A 24,201-nucleotide genomic window follows, 5' to 3' on the forward strand; every position below is an offset into this window, starting at 1 on the left:
TCTGCAATGTCGCTACCTTCATATTCCGGATCAATCACCAAAGAAAGCATTTTATGGTTTAAATAAAAGTACACCTTTATTTTCCAAAACAACATATTTTAGCTGAATTAAAGTCACAAACCAGACCAAGCCATTAATATGACGTTAATCAAAAGTAGATCAAATTGAAAAAAAAAATCTTGAAAGACTCTAAACACTTTTTTTAGACGATTGATTTTTTATTGGTTTAATTCCATACTCGTTACAACTGAAAGAAAAAAAAAAACCCGAATTTCTTCCAATTTTCCATAGATAACAATTATCCAATCAAACAGTCGGATTACGTCAACAATATGATATCGTCACGCCTGCGCGTGATGTCATCACTGTTTGTGTGGTCGTATTTGTTATTGTTTAAACAAGGGTGTTGTTCCTCCGTACAGTCCGTATCACCCATTCCCGTTTCATTATCACTTTCACAATTTGATTCCTTTTTGTCCGAAGTTAATAACTTTGAATCGGATTCCTGTTTTGTGATAAGTTTGACGTCACCGTGACGTGTCGTGTTTTCATTGGATGGAGACGGATGTTTCACAGAATTACGATTCGGAGACAAAAATGTTCGTGTTGTTCTGAAACTTCCCGTCCAGTTCTGAGAACGCCGATGCCAAACTTTCTTAAGTTCGGTCTGGACCTTTCAAATCAAAAGATACGTAAAATGAGTAAGTAATTGGTAATAAAGTTAAAAACAATGGAGCAGCATGACAGTGCAACCTAAGCTTGGAAATGTTCATTGTAAAGTTATGAATTTATTTTCTAGAAGCTTACCTCGCCATTAAGGAAACAAAACAACATGGCAAGAATAAAGCCCTGCAAATAAAAGTATATCTATATTAGTTAATGCGAAATCATTTAAATTATTTTTAGTTCAATTTTTGTCGAAATCCAGGTTTTAATGGTCTTGTAGTGTTTCATGGATTCACTCTTATTATGAATGAAAACATAACAATTCATCGAAGATCGAAATTCACAAAAATTGAGCCACCATGTATGTTGATGATTCAGCAGTAAATGAAATAATAAGCACAGAAATCAAAAGTTATTTACCTGAAACGAGTTAAAGAACAGTTCCGACCACCACAGAATGAAGTAAGCCATGGAGGTCTCGTCTATATAGTCGAAGCTTGTCATCACGTAGTTCACAGAGAAGATGATGTTATATACGCCAAACAGCGGAATCAGGATGAGGATAGATTTAGCTAAGCGCCTGGAAAACCAAGGTCAAACTAGCTCATTAAAGCGTTTTAATTAAAAACAAGCATGATAAGAGTAAAGTGATTCTAGGAAGAAAATAGCGACAGACATTGATAAAAAAAAATCAATCAGTTATAAGAAAAAATGATCTCAAAGCAATAAAAAACGAAAGACTTACTATTGAAATCGCGATGTAACATAATTGAAGATTAACTCATAGCATGACAAATTACGTATTCACCAAAGTATGAGCTAGATATACCGTATACCAGAGACATATTGTCGTGCTTTATCATTCATTTATCATTTATATTTGACATATGAATATTAATAATTAACATCTTCACCTATACCAAGCCATGCACCCAATCATAAAACAGATAAATCTATCTAACATGTGATCGAGAGTTAAGGTTCCTTAATACCGGATAACGTGCCCTAAATAGTGATGAAGATCTTAATCGTTTGTTAAAGTAGAATAACAGCAAATTGACAAATTTTCAGAAAGAATGAGTAATCCGAATGATCATGATAGTTCTTTACATATATGAGAAAAATAACACTTTACAGACAATGATATGAGTATGACATATCAACTACTAACAAAAACAAATCCAAATATTTAATAAAAAATCACATTGGGCGTTTGGAATTACCCATATCAGTTTTGCTTTAAAAACAAATATAGAATTGAAAATCCTTATATTATCTGATATTTTAAAATTTACCTTACATGTATTTTGAAAGTTTTGTATCACTAAATACGATATCGACGCTATTTCGTTCCCGTATTTTTCATTGCATACAACGTAATATGTATTCACCTACATCATGCACAATATAGTTAAGTATTATCAAACATCAAGTTAGTTTTCCAAAACTAATCAACGAAAGAGAAAATTATGCTTCATACGAAAGCAACATAAAAAGCTCAACTTCCGGTTTACCTTATCATGTGACCATCAATGTGACTATAAAGGAATAAGAAATAGACCACAAAAGGTAAAATATTAGTAACACAATCAGATCATCACATCGAGGCTCTTAAAGAATTGAATGAAAGGAGGACGAAAGTATCGTGAAAATTGAAGACTAGTATTTCAATAGTAAGTCTGGAAGCCAGTTTTCAATTTTTGAAAAAAAACCCCTCGTAATGGGGAACATGAAGATGATGCTTGCGTAACTATAACTAGTTCATGTAACTCGATGGGTGGCAGATTTTAAAATGTGTGCAGAAGCCAATCGGAATTCGGCATGAATTATTCATGAGATCGAGACAAGTTCAGCAAAAGTTTTTTTTTTTTTTTTTTTTACAAAGGTGAGACTGGCCGAGGCTTTTTAATTTGCACTTTTCAAGTTTCTGTACTTCCGGAAATTCTTACCTGTACCGGAAGCTGCTTGTTTTGTGTCCGGCTGACGCATGCAGTTTAGAGAATAAGACTCGAACGATGTTTATGAAAATGATGAACTGAATCTAAATAAAAATGACAAATTTACTCATAATCATTAGAGCATTCCTTTCCTCTAAATTGAAAGGATATCGCTTCGAACTCTGAACAATGGAGTACAACTTTTGCATTTGCTTCAATTTGCTGTGACAAACTTTAATACGTCCATTTAATTTTATTATTTCGTGGATCGTATATAATTATACTATATTGTATATATCATACTGTGATTTGAGTGGACCATAAGTATATACTAAAATCTTACCAGTACTGTGATTGTAAATGGGCCATATATGATAAACATGGTTAGCTTGTTTGTGCTGATATTCCAACAACTGTAAAACAAAATATAAGGGTTGCTGTGTTATTACGTACTATTCTTATCTTAAATGATATAATGAATAAAAAAATAAATCAATCAAAATACTACATTTAAAGTTTAGAAAAAGAAACTTTCCTTTAACAAAAGGATAAAACATACTCTAAATTAAATTGTTTTGCGCCAGCAAGATTTGCGATTGCAAATGTATTCTGGTTGGAAATTAAAGGTTACAAACAGTTACATGAAATCATGAAAATCATGAAATCGCTATTTCGCGAAATGAAGTGATGGCAAATACAGTATATATATAATAAGAAAGATGTTTTGCAGTTTGTGTCCAAATAAAATTGTTCCTACTTACAACTCGTTGAACTCAAATATCCGAACAAATACCCACGGCAGAATAAAACTGAGTGGGAATACTGAAAGGAAAGAAAAAACTTGGTTAGCTATAAAACACTGTACAATGTATTCCAGGGACCCCCCCCCCCCCTCCCCGACAATTTCGATTGGTTTTACATGTAACTACATCAATACACCCATAAAATCATTCTGAACCAAACCAAATTCAGTAGACGGTATGTCGTCGATCAAATGAACTTTAACAATTCTTTATCGGTTTGTTTCGAGGTCAGGGTGTTGAGGTCTATAGCCCCTTCTCCCATTCCTACCAACCTATAAAAATCCAACTCCTACTCAATTAATCACCCCATCCAATACTCACACCATCCCAGAAGCATGAACCACTTGGTCCGGTTTCTCTCCATGAAAACGGAAACGGAAATGAGTATCTGTAGATAGAGGGCCTCCACAAAGATCCACATGTAGCTGGCGGCAACGATATAGTTAAACAGTGTGAAGAACAGACGACACCCCCAGTGCTGAAAAACAAAACGATAAAAAGAGCTTTTTTCAACATCACAGTACATAAGATATTTAGATTCCGATTGTGTAATCCACACTTTCCAAGAATTATATATACATGTATGCCCTTTGTCGTGTCATCTTTGGTAGGAACAATAGCAATTATATACTAGATTATCCCAAAAGTTTTATGGCATAAAGAAGAATATCGGTTTTTCCTTAACATTCAATTCATTTTTGCAAAAGGTGAACTGGTCTATTGAGATTCATGAGCTAGTTCACGGTCGGACACCTTTGATCGATCTAAAAACTGTTTTCAGATAAAACATAAATTTTTAGTCTTGGAGCCTGCAACCTTATTGACTTCCTTGCCTCTATCGCCAAAGAGTTACCATAGTGTTCATGGTGCAATCGGGAAGCGCATTTGTCATAGGTTGAAACATTAATCAAATTCAAGCGCGGGAAATCGATGAATATTTTCAATCTTTGACAATGTGATGTTACAGTAGAGGTTTTAAACAGATATAATTACATATTTTAATCTAAAGGAATGCAAAAATTAAGAAAGCAATTAAAATACCGAAATAGAAGCACTCTTGCAGGGATATATTTATACTTACTGATACGTCACCTCTAAATTTAATGACGCCATTTTCATAATACACGTCACCGGGGAAACCCACGTACTGCACAAGAAGGTTTTCTTTGATGAAAGACATGGTGGCTCGCAAGAGGAACGACACAAACAGGTTGATGTGGATGGAGTTGCGCGCGCAGTGGAGCTTTCTACAACAGATAGCATGGTACTACTGATATCAAGTTTCCTGAGTGATATGGGCACCTCAAATTACTATATTGTTTATTACTAAGACTGCAATTTATATTTCGAGTACAGAATATAATTTTTAACTTTCATTTTAACTTACTTGAAGTAGACCATGATGATGACGGCTATGACTAATGACCCAAGAGATAACCCGTACCCAATGTTGTACATCAACCGAACTGAGTCTGCATATTGCTGAAATTAAACATGGGACGTTGAAAATTAGTTTTTAAAAATAGAAAAAAGAGTCAATTCAAATTATGAAAGATTTCTTAAATTTTATATAGCATACTTAATAAATGCCCATTCAGTTTAGTTGTAAAATACAATTTTGAATTTATTTTTTCCCAATTAAATCTTTTCAAATATATTATAATACAGGTTTGCAAAAGCACGATTTCTAACTATCATATTCAGTTTTTAATATATTTAACAAAAGATAAAAAAAAAACCCAAATATTGTCTGAAATTGTGGTGGTATCGAGCCCATAACATAAAAAACCTAGATATATAAGGTTAGCTTATGTCAGGTACTCTAACCATTGTGCCATTTCAGACACAACAAAGAAGGCTGTTTAAATATTATGTATGACTTTGGCAGCGAATTAACGGACTTGTATTATTTTTTTCAAAACGTTCAGTTGTTAAGATACAAAATGATATTTTTAAAGCATAGTGGGTCAACTCTCAACGTTTTTGTTGATTGAAATCGGCTTGTTTTCCATTAGACCTTATTTAGACTATATGAAAAATATGGAGCACAGACCCACTCTTTAAAAGAAAGTGCATTGAATATCTAAAACATGACAGTATTTGCAGGTTTTGATACGTATACGCCTGTTTGAGTCAACATATTCCAAGTATTGAATATGTTTATAGGTTAAAAATAAATAATATGTTAGATATATATTGTTTTAAATGATTTTTTAAAACAATATCAGATTTATTGATATTTTATTTTTTCAGTAGCTTGTACGACCGTGTATGGGCATTTTACACGCCTTATCCACCCATCTTCTTTTTTCTACCGAATTAAATGGGTTTTCCGATGGCATAAATCGTTATTGTAACAAAATCTCAGACGCTGCATGTTTTTGTGTACCTCAATAAGCGCAGGGACCGAGCGGGAGTTATCGCCCGTTGTTGTACCGATGCACTGGGTAAAGTTGGTCCACGTCCGGTTGTTGAATGGATTGACCAACCATGTGCCATCCTCCATACACTGTCGGGAGGCGTTTGCTGAAAAAGTACAGAAATTGTTGTACAGGGAAATTATTATCTCTTAAAATATCAAAAGGAGTATGCAAAATCTTTTTCTTAGTTACTGCTGTCAATTTTAATATTGATCATGCATGCATTTGCATTTGTATAGACGTGTTAGTGGACTTACTAGTGGTGTCAATGTTCTTGATGTGGCTGGGACAGGGTAGAACAGCTAGCTGACCCGCGGGGGTGGGGGGCCAGCACATGATGTTGTCCCATACTCTCAAACATTCGGAAACTGTCAAGGATTTGATCAAACAGAATGAAACCAAAAAATAAGACATCTATAATGGTCTGTAAAACATATTACTGCATGTTCTCTCTCTCTCTCTCTCTCTCTCTCTACCTCTCTCTCTCTCTCTCTTACGTGAATAAGGCTAGTTCATTATATTATATAAGCAAATGTCTATATTTAAAAAAAGGGCCTGTGATGAACTAAGGCAATAATATGTATCTAATATTTTGTTACATGTTATGAACGTACAAAATAGATAAAAAAAAACCAGGTCAAATTTTAATTATGATATATTTATATAACCTTAGAAATACATAAACGACATTCAAATTTTACCCCGAGAAATAAATAAATGCACTATACTAATAACGATGGAGTGATAAATCGTAAAAAGAATCTTGTTAGAGCTTTTAACTTTTACAGGTGAACTAAAAATATTGACCCCGCGGTAAAACCCACAAACATGTAACAAGCAGCAGCGCGCGCCTTTCGCATTAAGGCTCATTATCAATTTCACAGTGATGTTTAGGAGATCTGTTTTCTATCAATTTACGATAAAACATGAACGGTTTTTCCGTATATATTCCCATTCACCTGTTAATGATGTCGACAGATCTCGCGAGATTCCCTTTTCAAAGATAAAGACTCATTTTTGGCTAACGATTTGACGAATATCTTTCGATGCTGGTTTTTATCCTTTAATCATTGTGTTAAAATTCAATCTTTTTAGTTTATTTTTCCCCATCTGGATAAACATTATAGAATGAAATATTTCCACATAATTGTCAAATTCAATCGCATCTTCTCGGGCCTTTCCGATAAGCGTTGAATGTTGTTTATTTCAAAATTGTGCATTTTCTCTCTAGGAATTTATGGTATAACTTATTTGTGTAACTAAGTGAAAATCTTATAATTTGCAGAACGTTTATAACACTTATTCATTCTTTTAAAAATGTTCATTTATTACGCTATATGCATTTATACAGCTTTAAATAACTATTGAAAAACTCCCCTTCTTACACATGTAGAAAAATACCCCCCTTGCCTCCGTTTTTTATACAGATAATCATTAATTTACAGCTAAAGCATGTTTCACTTTACATGGAAAATTCGCCATTAACCTTTGACTCTGATGCTTGATTCCATTTTTTGACGACCATGAGTCATGATATTCTGAAGATAAATAGAACGCTACAGAGATCGATCGTCAGGCACTTTGATGTATAAAAAATAATTCTGATACGGAGGGAACATTTATATATAGAGGTCGTGGGTTCAAGCCCCGGCCGGGGCGGAGGTGGAGCTCCAAAAAGGTGAATTTCTCTGTGCTTTATGTATATCTTTATCATTCACTATGGGCAGGTATATGTCAATTTGAGAGTTATTGCAATGTTTGTGCTTATTATATGTATATATCTATGCAATGTGTATCGTCCCGATCCTCTCACATTGTCGTTTAACTGCATTCCACCTGTCGTGTATCTAAACGACCGTGTATTGAGCGACCAGCGCGCTAGTTTCCCTTCGTCATCGAAAGCAATTTTTATCTTGCCTAGATGGCCCAGTGGTTAACGCGGTGGTTGTTCACTGCTAGGGGAATGGGTTCCAGAGGTCGTGAGTTCAAGCCCCGGCCGGGGCGGAGGTGGAGCTCCAAAAAGGTGAATTTCTCTGTGCTTTATATATATATATATATTATATATATATATATATATACACACACGAATGAAATAAACATGTACATGTATTTGTGTTCGAATCATTTGTTTAATTTCATGCAATAGAATATGCTCAAATCATTATCGTTTATTCGATATATTGATTATGCAGATGACGATGCTCCGCCATTTTTAAAAAACAAATGCAAACTACACAAAATCACTAAAACAATTAATTTTATAATTGAATATAAATTAAATAATATGACTAATGTTATTCGACAACAGATGGTGGGAGTTTAGAAATTGAAGTTTACAACTCTGACTACATATCTATGCCTATGCATCAACCTTTTATGAGTCACCATCTTCATTTAAACTTTTTAGCAACAGGTTAATCATGATGCGCCAATCGAGTGACTGAATCATGGCTGACTTTTCTGTGAACCCGGTGAAACAAGGGTGCACCAATCCAGTAACATGCATTGTGACTCCATTAAAACATCAATCTTGGAGGGTAGCCGACCGTTACGGTTCAGAAGAACCACTGTATAAAGCATCTATCCGGACCCCGATTTGTTTGTTAACTTGTTCCCTTTTTCAGATTTTATGCAGCATATTAAGTATATGTCCATTAAGATGATTTCCCAGATAACAGCAGAATGTTTTTTTTTATTCTTTAATCATTTCATCAAACCATGTACCTGAAAAGAAAATCCTTTACCGAACTGTTTTTTAAGGTGGCTCTATACACCACTTTTTGATGACGCAGTACGCAAAAAAGTAAATCTGGAAGCATGCATTTCCGGTACTGGCTGATTTAAACTGAGGCGAATTGTATGGAAACCGCTCTTTTGAAAAATTTGCTAAATTAATAGATTAAATTTGATAATTGGAAAATTCATTACTTACCAGTAATGTGGTATGTGACACCTTCACGTTGTGTAGTATTATTTATCGAAATAAACAATAAAATCAAGTATAAATTTTTAAAGACTTTCTTTACAAATATTGATATGTTACGCCATAGCGCAGTGGGTTAGTGAGTTCACTACAAACCAGTAGGTCATGAGTTCGATTCCCGTTGAGAACAATAATTTTTTCAACTTTCCAAAAATTTCTAAAACGTATTTTTTGGGTGAATACCGTGAAAGAAAATTCTAAACCGGTTAAAATATTTCAATTATAACATAATTTAATGCACATTAATATCGACACCTAACGGGAATGAAAGGGTTGCTTTGAATTTCTCTCGGATTGGGATACATAAATCCTATTAGACTAGTCAATGTTCCCCTTTATTTATTTGACTTAGTTTTGCATTAAAGCGAATATATTCACTTATACAGGGCAAAGTCTATAATGAAATATGTATGTATTTATCATTCCAACATTATATTAAGGAAATTTTCTTCAACTCAGAAATGAAAAGTCCCCAAGGTGTTTGGGCCTTGGGACTTAGGAACGATAACCCTTACCTGAGGAACTTTCATACCAAATAAAATTTAAAATATTTTTTGTGTTTATTTGCAATGGTTTTCATTCAATTTTTTATGTCACATTTATCAAAATATATTTTCTTATAATATCAAGCAACTTTTTCAGATGATTTGTCAACAGAGTAAGAAAATATGAAAAATTATATTTTGGGGAAATACTAAAAAAAATTGCAATAATAACATTTTTGAATGTTAAGAAGTGTCATATTTTTTTTATGTGTCCAAAAGAAATATCCATCATATGACAAAATAATATCTCTCAATTTGTTGATAGCTGTCTTTTTAAAAAATATTTTACAAAAACACGAAAAAACATTAAAAAATTCTTTAAAAATACCTATAGTATCCCTATCGTCATTTTAATATTTGATAAGTATATGTTTTGTGGTCTTGTATTGAAAATTGAAATAAACTGTGGGTGTATAGAGCCACCTTAAGCAACACCTTTTATTATTGCCCGTCCTTAAAGATCTTTAGTTCATGTTCACAAAGGTTTTATAAGGTTATAATTATATCATTTTCAGTTTAAGTGAATTTTGTAGAACAATTCCATGACGTAAGTATGACGTCATAAGTTTATTGTTGTTTTAAACGTCATGGAGTCTTTGACTTTTGTGACCAATCTCTCGTCATATACATCAAGTTCCTGTTACTCTTCAGTACACTGCAACAACTGCATTGCAGCAATCCACCCTACACTAATTGTGCAATTGCTTTATAAATAATCCCGACAGTGTTACCCCAATCCCACCTTTTCAGTTGATCTCGTAAACACCAAGAATACCATGTAATTCAAAACGAAATCATCTCAGATCAGTTTGATGCATTGGCTAGGTGGGCTAGCTGCAGAACTGTAGCTCCCCGGTCAGAAAAAAATTAAATGGGCGACTCTCTCTCTCTCTCTCTCTCTCTCTCTCTCTCTCTCTCTCTCTCTCTCTCTCTCTGTGCTGGTAACCATTGTCATTCAATAATACATGTACAAACTTAAACTATTCTCTTTTAATGTTACAACCGTCTCTCACTGAATAAAATACAAGCTCCACTGTCTCAGACTAGCTGCTTTGTTAGTAGACGTAGAGTCAGACAGGTTGATTAATGACCAAATCATATTCTGTCGTGATATGACCAGCAGCAAAAGGGTAAAGGTTCTTGGAAGGGTATTTTCTTGCGTCAAAAAGCATGACAGCTTAAAATCTAAACGTGCGAAAAGAAAAATAGCATTAATATTTTATAATCGCCCATAAAATAAATATTTTTTTCTCCGTCAACCTTTCTATTTTCCGGTTAACGCAGGTCGATATACATGTATTCGTTGACAACAACCCATAGTTTTCTTTGTATCAGAGAGTCAAACCAAAACTACTTCTCCAGCTTCTGTTATGTAGACATGTGCCACAACCTTGTAGGTTTGGACTTCGTTGGTATATTCTGCCTAACCCCCTCCCCTTCCTTCCCTCCCCCTTTAAACATATAGAACCATTTTAACAAGAGCTTGGACTTTAGGTACTTGTGTCAAACAGCAATGTGACGTAGGCCTGTCTGTTTCACTACTGGCCACTCGGCCATTGCTCTTTGAAATCAACAAGATTTGTCTGGCTTTTGAGCTTAGACTACCCAATTGGTGTATATTTCGCTTGAAACCGCGTCATTTCTAACCTGTTTTGACGCAAGAAATAGATAGCTAAGTCCAGCTGAAAGTCCAAGGTCTTGTTAAATTGGTTCTAACTTTCCCACTTAAACCCTAAACTGGACCACAGGTGTCTTTATTTCTTTTTTACCGATATATCTGCGTTTTATGTTATCATTAATCGGATACGCTAATATGAGTAATAATGGTGAGTGCAGGCAATCACTGTGAGCTCTAACGACAACGCCTTGACAAAGAGAAAATTCAAAATACTGCTCCTTTAATTTTGTCAAATCGGTTTCTCTGTCGTCAGAATCGTGCCCATAGTTCTGTGTAAATTGCATATGGCTACCAATTTCACGTTCTTGCGAGAACAGGTAAAATTAATTTTAAAGAAGTTCATAATTTAAAAGGTATAAAAGAAATTCTCAGAAGAGAATCGGATTTAAACAAAAAAAGAATGACGATATGGAACCGTAAATATACCAACGTGAACTCGGACGCCACATTCGCTTTCTGAAAATGGGAGATAATTCTATTAATTTTGCATTTGTACCTGAAATGCAACTCTAATGATTAAAATTATTATTAAATATATTTTAAAAAACACGGAAAAAAATTCAATTTATTTTTTATTTTATTCCAAATTTTTGTCACATTGATGCATTCATATTGTGATTTTTAATCATTGCTCGCCCCAACGGTCGCACCGTAAAACATATTCATAAAGAAAAACCCATAATCATATGCACATACATAGTAAACTTAGTTTATATTGGGGGTGAAAATGTTGAAATCGGATTAATCTATTACATAATACTACAGTCCAGTTTCTTTCTCTTATTATCACTTTAAGACATTCCGTCCCGACATTTACACTAATCTAATATTTACATGCACTGTGTACATAAAATAAACTGACCTGTGTGTACTTTACATATCGAGTCGACTGATAAAACTTAAAAACATTCTTTGTTTGGAGTGCGATGTACATACATCAACTATAGATCAAACATTCTATTGTACCGGATTCAATGTACATGTGACGTCATGACTACGTCAACGTTACTACAATCTGCTGACCCGGGACACAAACACGTCCTATAAGGTTACCTTAATTCTTCTTTAGCGAAATACGTAAACAATGTTTGCTGTATTTCAAAAGTTTTCAATCTTGTTTTGTTAAAGATATCGTTTTTAGAAATATAACACTTTATGTTTACAAATAATTAGGTGTTACGTAATTTTCTAAGGAAACATATTTGAATAGAAATAAAAGAAATCCAAAACTTTGTTTTGATAATTTCATGCATGTATTTAGGACATGTGCTTTTGTTTGAATTTGTTTAGACCGCGTAAACATTCTCATTCAAATTGTAAATAAGAAATACGATATGACTTCGAGTTGATAAAGAAGATTTGTAGTGATTTAGAAGTTCAGACCTGGGCGGGGGATGTTTTGATCAAAATTTATTTGTCAAACCTATGATTACTCCATATGTTAAAGAGGAGTAGCGGTTTTCCAGTAGATATTATAAATACACGATTTCAGAAAATCGCCCAACACGCTTATCTGAATGCTATCGCTTATTCCTCAATTAAACGGGAATTAACCCCATAGAGAATAAAAACCTGTTCCATTACCGTTTGTTTACGTCTTAATATCATTTCTGCACGTTTGTTTCTTTGAAGATATCATATATAAGGATGACCCTTCACGCAGTGCTACAGACAATCGACCCGGGGGTCACAGTCAAGCGAATAATGAATGCACACAGCGTGTAAGAAACAATACACACCGAATTACCGTCATATCACAAATCTTGTTAGTAGAAACGGATCTCTCTCTCTCTCTCTCCAGCTGTTTTGCTTTTTTCTCTTTGACTATCTTTCTCTCTTTGTCTTTCTTTCTTTCTTTCTTTCTTTCTTTCTTTCTTTCTGTGTCCATCTCTCTCTCTCGCCACTGACCATTGACACGTGACATGGTGTTCCTCTCCGCGGCGATCAGTCCCGTACACTCCAGCTTCTTCCGTGTTAGCGCCTCCTTCTGGTCGGCGCTGTCAAAGAAGGATTCTACATCCCGGAAAAACTCCAGATTGGACTGGTTTCTCATCACTGTGTTATTCCAACAAGTCTCACTAAAATGAACACTTATTTCAACAACAGTCACGAGTCCTAAGTCTTTAGATCCCACAAATCGACAAGTTCTTTTCTCATTTCAGTCAAGGTCTGAGATATCACTGTAAATCTGACGCAGTTTTTGCTAAAAACTTGAAACCCTTACCTTGTTAACGTTAATTATTAGAAATAATTAGGAAGAAAAAAAACCCAGACTTTGACTCTTTAAGAGCTTTGCGTACTTTAAAACACGGAATTCATATACACAATCACAGACTTCGAGTTATACTTCAAAACGATCCTTGTGATTTTCTTCTTCAAAAGCATGCTACGCGTCTTCTCTGTGTTTACACAATCTTAAATTCTCCTCTTCTTATATCCCAATAATTAAAATGACTTTGAATAACCGAAGTCTTTAAAACATCCTTGTTTGAAATTTTAGATTCAACACATTTAGTGTCTGTTGCGACACAGGGTGAAAATGGAAATGAATACGACCCAAGGAGATGCGCCCAAGCAGTTATCTCAACTGCCTTACCGGCAAACGCATTAGACGAAACATTAGGTGTAAAGCTATATTTCTCAGCACTAGACTTTCTAGTGTCCACTATTACAGTTACGGCCAGTGTTATCCATCACACAAAGTGCGGCGAATATAAAAGTTGTTTTTCTCCCTGTAATCACCTAACAATGAAGTCGTTTGTCAATTTAATGTTCCCTTTTCCTTCGATAGATCGAAGCCGTACTGGACGATTTAGTCGGTCCCATATTCATAGATATACCGATAATTCATCCAGCGGGATGTTTGATGGGGGGTTTCTTTATCGAAATAGCATTAAGAAATCTTCTTGATCTTAGTATTTGTTACCGTGCAATCTTAATTTATCTTTTTATTTACTTATATTACCTATCTACATATGTATTTATCAACTTAGATATCTATATAAACATGTGTACACGATATTATAACGGATAAAGTATTCTATCCTAAATTACATTGCTATTGATGGGCTATATAATTTGATTTTTGATTTCAATCTTATATTCATATGCAAAATTTCCCCTCTCTCTCTCTCTCTCTCTCTCTCTCTCTCTCTCTCTCTCTCTCTCTCTCTCTCTCTCTGTGAGATACACAGCTTGATTAAATGGACGTGTTTACAGTTCCCGTGATAAAATATGTCCGTGTTCACTCGACCAAACATGCTCTCTCCCGAGACTGTCATCATTAATTAATTGCTAATAAGATGACCGCTACGGGAGACGATATAGACAAAGGGTGTCTTACATGTACATTGTACTGCCCTCCTATAATCTTACTGATCAAAGATTGAAGGAGGCGGATCCAACAATTTGGACAATAAAAAAAGTTTCATATGTATCACCAGTCTGCTAATTTAACAGTTTTAAAGAGCATAGTAAAAATCCAACTTGGGTAAACGTTGTATAATATTAAAAAAATATTGTAATCATTGGGTCACAAAAATAATTTATTTATCATTTCTGCTTTCCTAGATTGATATTAAATGTCTAAAAATCTATTGTTTTCATACAGACATTGACAAAACAGAATCAGGATTTAACCAGTTTCAGTCTACAAGAATATGTCTGCGATTATTCATCGTATCACTCTACATGTATATAAATTATAATATTTACATTTTCAAGTGTATGTGATAACATTACGAATCAATTTTGGACCTTAAAACAAAATAACTTCATAAAACTTTAGTGACACAAAATGGGCGTGTCTTATAGCATAACCGAAAAACAGTCTTGGCTGTGCCGCGTAGTAATACATGAAATGTGCTACATGAAAAACAAAAAATTGGTTGTAAAATAATGTTGTTTTAAAGTGTACATATTGGAAATATCATAAATATAGGTAATAAGGAATCATTCTTTGAATATGATGAGGTGATAATTTCGGTCGGAGCGTGGTCAAATCTATCACAAAAACCTTTGGGCTTTATTGGATTTGACCAAGCCCCGACCGAAATTATCACCTCATAATACACAAAGAATGATTCCTCATTCCATAATTGGATACATTCCGACTATGGATACATTACTGCTTGCTCCGTAACTGTTAAATAACGGTAAATTTAGCAGTTTTCATTTCATTAAGCAGCAGCGTTTATTCAAATATAACAAATTATTTAATATGACCTTTAAATGAAAGAAAAGGCTCTTATTTTGTGCATCCCACCCCTTCAAAATCCCAACGTTAGTTTTAAAATTTATTGTAACAGGATATTTAATACAAAAGTTTTGTTTGTCCTCTTATGTTTCTATTTGGTAGCTGCATGGCTTTAGCTCCCGTCTAAAAATATTCGACCTCCGAGGTCTTCCATTCAAATTTTTACAGACTAGGAACCACCGAATGTTTTACAGACCAGGAGCTGCAAACATGCATATATCAAGTCATTGAGACGTATGATTATATTGTTAAAGCCATTTATGAAGTGAAATTTTGATGTATGTATGGTATTTTGCGATTTATCAAAAGCATTTGATAGAGTTTGGCATAAGGGACTAATTTTTAAACTACAGTCATATGGAATTGGTGGAAATTTACTAAAGTGGTTTGAAAGTTATTTAAGTGGTCGAAGTCAAAGAGTTTTACATAAGAATACAATGTCTATGTATAAATTTTTAAATGCTGGTGTTCCACAGGGGTCTGCTCTAGGACCTATTTTATTTTTGATCTATGTTATTTATGTTGCAGAAAAAATGTCCAGTTTATGCAGAATGTATGCTGATGACAATTCTATACAACATTGTTCAACTAATATTCATGACATTGAATCAGTTATTAATAATGATTTGTATTGCCTTGATATGTGGTCCAAGCAATGTCTCTTGAAATTTAATCCTTTAAAAACTAAAGCAATTTTATTTAGTACAAGGAAAAACCTACAGTTTCCATTTTTAAAATTTCAAGACTGTGCTTTGGATTTTGTGTCATCGCATAAACATCTAGGTATTACTTTGTCACAAGATCTTGGCTGGTCAACATACATCAATTCTATAATAGCAAATGCCAACAAAAAAATAGGATTACTTAAAAAACTACAATTCAAGGTCAGTCGTTAAACAATATCCTTATTATATGCTACTTTTATAAGACCCCAGCTGGAATATGCATCCGAGGTTTGGAGTGGCTGTTCAAATTATGATTCGGACAAGCTTGAAAAATTACAGTTAGCAGCAGCGAGAATAGTTATAGGGTTGACTTCAATAGCATCACGAGACTCTTTATATCAAGAAACTGGGTGGGGATCACTTCTTGATAGAAGAAAAGAAAAGCTAAAAACAACTATGTATAAAATAAATCACAATTTAGTGCCTGATTATTTAACTAAAATCTTTCCAAGCACTCGCTCGCGTGACTCTACTTATACAACAAGACAATCTCAAAATTATTGTATTCCAAAATGTTAACTAAATATTTATAAATCATCTTTTGTTCCAACAGCCATAGATTAGTGGAATGGTATACCTTTACAAATTAGAAACTCGCCAACATTAAAATCTTTTAAGAAAAGTTTTCTGTCTTCTGTATTTCAACCTCCATCATATTTTTCTTATGGTAAACGTTACTGGAATGTAATTCACACTAGACTTCGACACAATTGTATATTAAAAAAAGATTTATATAGATGCATAATTATTGACAGACCTTTATGCTCATGTGGAAAAGTAGAAGATGCATATCATTACTTTTTTTCTTGTGCAAAAAATAATATATCACGAAATGATTTATTCAATGTTATCTTTAGACTAGAAAATCTACACATTATCGACATTCATGTTTTGGTATGGGGAGATAACTCCATCAGTATTGCAGAAAATGAAAATTTATTTTTTAACGTTCAGCTATTTTTAAAGAGATCTGGACGGTTATTAAATTACATATATAAACTGATTATAATTTTTTATTTCTTTTGTCAGTGTATATCTATACTTTGGTATATAACTTCAATGTTGGTATTTTATTATGACCTTTGAAATTGTCATTTTTTCGTTACAGTGTAAATGTTGTGTCGACATTTCACAGGAGAGGGCGTTTTGAATGAAAGAATAATAAATAAATACATAAAACACAAAAATAGTAGCTGTGTTTAAAGTTGTTCCGATGCGCTGCAAAAAAGTCTTGTTTTTTCAAACAGGTATAGCCATGTTGTTAACCGAATATCCTACAACATAAAGGGCTGTACTAATGCTGATGTTCGCATAAAATATTTACACAACCATTGAAGGTATAGAGCCAATATTCATGTACCAGTCAGCACATTTAATAAATGATCTCGACTCTCCAAAACGGTTAGAAACTGCAGTGTAGACTATTTTTTTTCTTAACTTTCCAAAGCCGTAATATCTATTTAAAAAAAAAAAAACCCTGACTACATATATTTCTTCTAGTTGTGCAATACCCTATACAGCTATTTAAACCCCGTACTTTGCCGACACCCGGCAGATCGCCACAGAACTCAGCCTTGTCTACACCGCCTATCATGGAGGGAGCGGACGGGATTTGGGGGTGCTTCTCAGCCGCTTACTTCGTTCAAAGCCTTCGGAAACCACTGCCATGGCGTCGGGGTTAACCTTTTTTCCTGAAGGAACCCAATGGCTGTGGAGGATCATGGTGTTGGTGACGTCACAGTCAACGATATCCATCCCTTCACACTGACCTGGCATGTCCGCGGCTATTCTCGGGCCTGACGGATGGACCCCCTCCCCCCAGCGGCTGCGCTATCACACCCCCAGGGTGTGCCAGCAATAGGGAGGGGGAGAAGTCTGGATGGCCCACCCAATCGTACAATGTTTGGGGTGGAGGTATTTATTTATACTTCACCACAACAGTGTATATTTGGGTGTTTTTATCTCCAGTCGTCGATTCAGGTTTGTTATAATTATTACCTATATCATATATGGTCTTGGAACTGTTATTCATATTGTGTACTTGTTTCATTTCTTTGGTGTTCAACTGAAGTAAGAAGTATTGATCGATTTGTGGAAGGGTTACTAAGTAGCTTATGTAAACACATTTTTGAATATTTAAAGGGGCAGTGTATTAAATAACGATTTTTACACACTCCAAGGACTGTACATAGATATTATATTGATTCGTTAGATTACTTTTAGATTTAATGGTCGCCTATTTCCTATATATTTAAAGTCGTTTTCACATTTTTAACTATGTTCAAGTATTAAACATTGTTTTTTTTTTTATTTTACATGTTGTATATAATTTGTATATATATATATACGATAAAGTTTATCGTCATTTTGTTATTAAATGACCAATTTCGATTCAATCATGTGTTTTAGTCCATCATTTTAAAATCAAACAAAGCAGAAATATTCAGAGGGAAGAGTTGATAAAAAAAATTATTTTTTGCTGAATTCAGGGGCGTGTTCAGCTCTGCTAGCAGAGCGGGTGCTCACGAGCGCTCGCCAAACTTTGTGCTGCAGGTATAGCGGATGCTTGCAAGCAACCGCTTAGTTGAACACTCCTCAATTTTACACGTAAGTATATGGTGATTGAATGTCAAGACTAAGTCGTTAAGAGTACGTTCAGCTGACTGGGTGGCGAAGTTTCATTCATTTTTAAGCTGTAAATGTATAATTTTATTGCATTTTTGATGTTACAGTTTTAATAAATAAATTGCATGATTATAAACATAAACAAAAAAACAATTAAATACTATTGTTGATGAAAACTAAATAGATTACTTAATGTTGAACAACAAACAAACGCATATGGTAAATGGTATGAATTCTCATTAACATGTATGTTCTCCTAAAATATCATCACCATCCTCTAGATTCACTGTCGTAATAGAAACAAGTGTACAGACAAGTTCACGTAGGCATTCATGTAGACACAAACAATTTGAACTCTAGCTTTCTCAGGTAATTTTTACCATTTCCTGACAAAAACTTTTATTTTATTGAACAAGTAGTCCATCAAACTTTCTCTTTCTGGGCATCAATGAAAAACAAATTCAAGTAAAATACTGTAAACGTATTATATTTGGCGTGTACAATATTTGGCGGAAATTAGTTTTTGAACAAGTTGGCGTAGATTTAAATTAGCGTATTCCTGAATTTAACTATTCTTGTGCATATATGAATGGCATTTAGCGATGTACTTGATTTAGCGGATTTAAAAGCGCTAAATAGAATACACAGCTAAATGTAGTACGTTTACAGTATATGGTTGAAAAACCTTAGAAAGATCGCTATGTACCAGATCCGTCTTTATTTATTTTATTCATTCAAGTTGTTCCAAATCCTTCTACATTTAATAATACTGAAAAATCCCATTGATTCTCCATATGTAGCTAGTACCTAGTTTGGACGTCTGTAAAAAAAATGCATGTCAGGTTGTCAGAGTTTCTCGTCACATTTTTCGAAAAGTGATTCGCAATTGTTTATGCAGGGAGAGTACTCCTCAATAGATAATGTATCGGTGGCCCGCACGGAATTGCGCGTGCGCGACATGAATGTTCGTGTTGGTCTAGGCTGTGGTATGTCGATGCCATAGTTGTTTTAATTCTGCTTGTACCTGAAAAGTGAAAGTACATAAATAATGAAAAGAAAAAGTTTTGATTAATCCACACATTGAATCGTTGTCAACAGTTTATAATATAATGAAAACTTACCTCCGCGTTGAAGAAACAAAACAACATGGCAATCAAAAAACCCTATTGACAAAGAATCTGAATGAAATATACAATAATTGGTGAAACACATGAGTTTTAAATACATTAATGAACATCATACTCCCACCCCCTTAAAAAAATTACCTGAAACGAGTTAAAAAACACTGATGGCCACAAGAGAATGAAAAGAGCAATGGAGGTTACGTCTCTATAGTCAAAGTTTATCATCATGTAGTTCACAGAGAAAATAATGTAATACACGCCAAACATCAAGATCAGAATGAGAGTGCGTTTGGCCAAGCATCTGCAAGACCAAATTAAGTGTAGAGTTACCGTAGTAAATTGTCTGATTTAGCTGCAGTGTAGCGACTTTAAAGTTGCTTGGTCCGATTTTTTTGTTATTACAGTATCAAATTTTTTTCTCCATACAAACCATTTATCTTAGAAAGTTATGACTTTCTCCTATTTACACGAGCAGAATCAGTCTCCTTTCAAAGTTAGAAATATTCAAAGTAAATAAAAATAATTTCTTTTTGGGCAAACGAAAAAACAAACCAAAGTGCATCACGGGAATTCTTAGAAAAGAAAACCGTTTGGTTTCGTCCCCGAATGATTGGGGTTATTCAACCCGCATGCTATAAATCGATTGTAAAGAGAGCAAACTTCAAAAATATTAGCGAACAAAACGAACACATGTTTATTTGTAATTTGTCTGATTATTTCGACCTTTATTTAATGCGATGTCAAAGTCGTAATACAACCATACCCGTCTAGTCGTCAGGGGTGAAATTTAACGTGAGGCGAAATAACGCGGTACCCTTTTATATCGTTTGATTGTTAGCTAATTTTGTCCATTTTTTCTTCATTGAAATTTAGCTTAATTGATTAGAAATAACTACTGCAATGTCTATTATTATACATATACTAAGCATAACCATCGTTTAAAGGGTGCATAAAATTTGATATAAAATCGGACCAAGCAGATTTAATGAATGAGTATTAATAACAAAAAACCAAAATACAACATGCAGCTGAATAAACTTTGTTTTTGGCTTCATCAACAGACTAGAGAAAGTATTTTAACTTACAACTACTCGTAAATATTAAAGTTAATAACTATTTCTTAACAAGGTAATACCAGGGGTAATATATGTAGAAATGGCCTCGCAAGTATTGACGGAGTCTCTTTTATACATCAATTGAAAGTGACGAATCAAAATATTGTGTACACTTTCGTCCTGTACGGAACATAGACTATTTGTGCGCTTTGTCAGATCTTAACGTCAATGCGTAAGTGCAGGTTTAGAAGGTATTGGGGCTTGGTTGAATCAATATGGATAGTGTTATGGTACGCTATTAACATAAGTTCATTTCTACATTTCAATATACTTTTAACAGTATAAAGTTGACCATTACATGTATATTAATAAATATAAACAATGTAAATAACAAAAACAAAAATGTTTTAGCAGTGTTATGATTTTAAATTGACCAAAAACATTAGAATTTTACCAGTTCTGTGATTGTAAAAAGATCAAATACACTTAAATCTTACCAGTATTTTGATTGTGAATGGACCATACGCACTTAGATTTAATAAAATAAATCAAAAGCTAAAAGTTTCACAGAATTTTGAATGTAAATGGACCAAAGACACTAAAATCTTACTAAGTTTTTTGATTAAAAATGGAAAATCTTACCAATACTGTAATTGTAAATGAACCATAGATTCTAAAATCTCACCATTACTGTGATTGTGAATGGACCATAGGCACTAAAATCTTACCAGTACTGTAATTGTAAATGGACCAGAGACACTACGATCTCACAAATACTGTGATTGTTAATGGATTATAGATGATGATCATGGGTAGCCTCTGTTGGTCGATATTCCAACAGCTGTAAAATAAAATAAAATATCAGTTGACACGGTACATTATTATATAAATCAGAATTAATAAAGTGTAGGTTATAATTATTTTACTAGTCATCTTGTGCACGTCGAACATGTTTCTTTTTAATATGGAACCAATGTCCATTACTAAAGATAATTTAACCTCAACAAAACACGCAAACAGATTTTAATGCGTGTATCCAAATAAATCCTCTAGATAATGTACCAGTGAACTAAAAAAAATTTCATAATTTGTTGCAAATATTAAACAGTCCTCAACAGTTTAAATAGTACAACGTTCCAATAAACTAAAATAATCCAATTTACCAATTTACTCAAAAGGACTTCAGGAGAATGACAAACATGCTGAAAGCAGGAATACAGGCCAGCCTGGATGAAATGAAAAAAAAAGGAAAACAGAAGAAAATTTAGATTGTTTGACGTCATGTTTTATAATTTTTGATTATTACTCACAGTTCATTATACTTAAAAATCCGAACAAGCACCCATGGCAAGATAAAAGTCAGTGGAAATACTGGAAAAAAAGGTATATATCTGTGATAAACATAGTACATATATTTACCATTTGTCACATGCCACCCTTAGGCTAATAATAATTCTCCTAGATGGTAGAAACCATTTCTAAAATTTTACCTCGCAAATTTTTTTTTAAAACTTTGCTGGATTTAGAATAATTATCAAACAGAATACGAGTAGATCGAGTAACTAATGTATACTTCAAAATTTAAAAAGTTTGAAAATTATTGTGCATTATTATTACATGTACCAACAATTTAAGCCCATATCCACCCCCAAATGTGGCCATGCTGATTCGATATTACTATAGTCTGTCCCAAGATATTTATGCAGAACATTTAAATAAAAATACACATACCTGTGAAAGAAGAGCAATTCAAATCGATGACAGGGAAAATATCCAGGACATCTTCATTCACGCATTATGGTTTTTACTCCACAAGATTTTCATGTATTTAAATTGAAAATAAATGGAGAAGTGCATATTCAGTGTGTTGCGAGTAGCGAGTAATAGCCAGTGAATCATAAAACGTGTATACAGCAGCATTCCTCAACACGATTGGATGTTTCCACTTGAAAGCAGTTGCGATAATTATACTTTTTGCGTTTCTAAACATGTCAGTCTTTCACAAAGACATCAACAGTTATAAAAGAATACTCGTTAGAAATCCTCATTTATTTCATCGGATCCATTTTTTTAAAGAATAAGTAACTGTAACAACACTTGCATTTTTTTTACAGAACGCAGTTGTTTAATTAGCCCAGCATGAGAGAAAGGTTGTTGTCTGAAATGTTACTTTTTGCAAATATTTTAAGATTTTTTAAGATTCACACTTCCTATTTTCAGATTTCTGAGTATAATAATTTTTAGAGGAATAAATTTCAGACTAAGTAAACCCAATTTTGAACAAGAATTTGGTAAATTTATATAAGAATGATTTAGATGTTAAATCTAAAAGATTATTAATTTTTTTTACTACATTATTAAGGCTATTGCTGAAAACATCATATGTAAAATATTAAGATAAATCTGATTGTTTATAGTACATAGAAACATTTATATTTATTCAGTTTTTAAGAGAAACATTATATTTTGTTAAACTTTCATGTTAAATACTGAAATCTGATTGGTTAAGACGCAGTTCATAATCCGTTCTATTACCCTCAGGGTTAGCAACGCACTTAGCAATGGGTAACATTAAAAATTGTTACATGCGCGAAAATTATGCGCGTACGGTTCGCCGTAGAATTTACGTTATTCCTATGTAAAAGGAGTTAAGTTTTCTTTAAAATTTAGACATTCAGTATAACAAAATAAATAGTGCCTGTTTGGTAGATTGCTTCGCGTCGGTTGACAATGGTTTTCTCGGGGTGTCAATTTCAACTGTTACCCTCCCAAACAGGCAATATTTATATAATACCATGCCTTTAATTGGCAGTTAGCTGTATAGCAGTCTGAAAATTCGTCCATATCAATGAAATCGCGCATTTAAGATATATCCTGTATCACTACTCGTGTTTTATAACAAAACGCCCATTTTCTTTATCAAAGCAAATAATTTTATTGAGTTTTTACAATGATGTAAAAACTGTTTCATATATCAATGAAATAAAATTGTTTTTATAACTATCGTATATCACCAATTATATTTGTTGATAAAGAAAACACTATGTTCTTATTAAGTTAAATTCAAATTTAAAAACAAAATAACATTATATGAAACCGAAATAAAACATATTTTTAGAGAAAAAATCCTTCAGAATGCTAGTAGTGTCAAAAACTCGCAGCTTTTTAATTTAATTTACAAAGTAACAAATGACTAATTTCGAACACGATGCTAGCATTTTTAACTTGGAACTTTTTTTAAATGATCGTGGGAATTAGCAATCAATAATGCAACGGACAGCTGATAGAAGAATGCAAGTACTTTTTGAATCGAAATCTATTTAATGTACATGTCTTTTACAATAATGCCATCAAGACTGTCCTGATAAAGATCAAAAGTTGTCGT

At 33.5% G+C, this 24,201-nt stretch overlaps 1 protein-coding gene across 2 annotated transcripts; it reads right to left on the bottom strand.

The window, feature by feature from the left end:
• Nucleotides 1-196: 196 nt before the first annotated feature.
• LOC128162652 (secretin receptor-like) lies at nt 197-13,851 on the bottom strand. 2 transcript variants are annotated; one of them, XM_052825899.1, is made up of 14 exons: nt 13,257-13,851; nt 12,941-13,110; nt 6,084-6,194; nt 5,796-5,932; nt 4,794-4,888; nt 4,488-4,653; nt 3,728-3,884; nt 3,365-3,425; nt 2,947-3,016; nt 2,616-2,707; nt 2,181-2,204; nt 1,087-1,246; nt 808-849; nt 197-673 (listed from the first exon to the last, which is right to left on the bottom strand). In XM_052825899.1, exons 2-14 carry the CDS (start codon nt 13,083-13,085, stop codon nt 320-322), a joined length of 1,614 nt encoding a protein of 537 aa, XP_052681859.1. In that variant the 5' UTR covers nt 13,086-13,110; nt 13,257-13,851; the 3' UTR covers nt 197-319. The 2 variants fall into 2 exon arrangements, with proteins under 2 accessions (XP_052681859.1, XP_052681860.1); XM_052825900.1 differs by lacking the exon at nt 2,181-2,204 and having other exon boundaries at nt 12,941-13,847.
• Between the last annotated feature and the right edge of the window lie 10,350 nt (nt 13,852-24,201).

Source organism: Crassostrea angulata, chromosome 9 (assembly GCF_025612915.1).
Source record: "Crassostrea angulata isolate pt1a10 chromosome 9, ASM2561291v2, whole genome shotgun sequence".
In the NCBI taxonomy this organism is placed as follows: domain Eukaryota; kingdom Metazoa; phylum Mollusca; class Bivalvia; order Ostreida; family Ostreidae; genus Magallana; species Magallana angulata.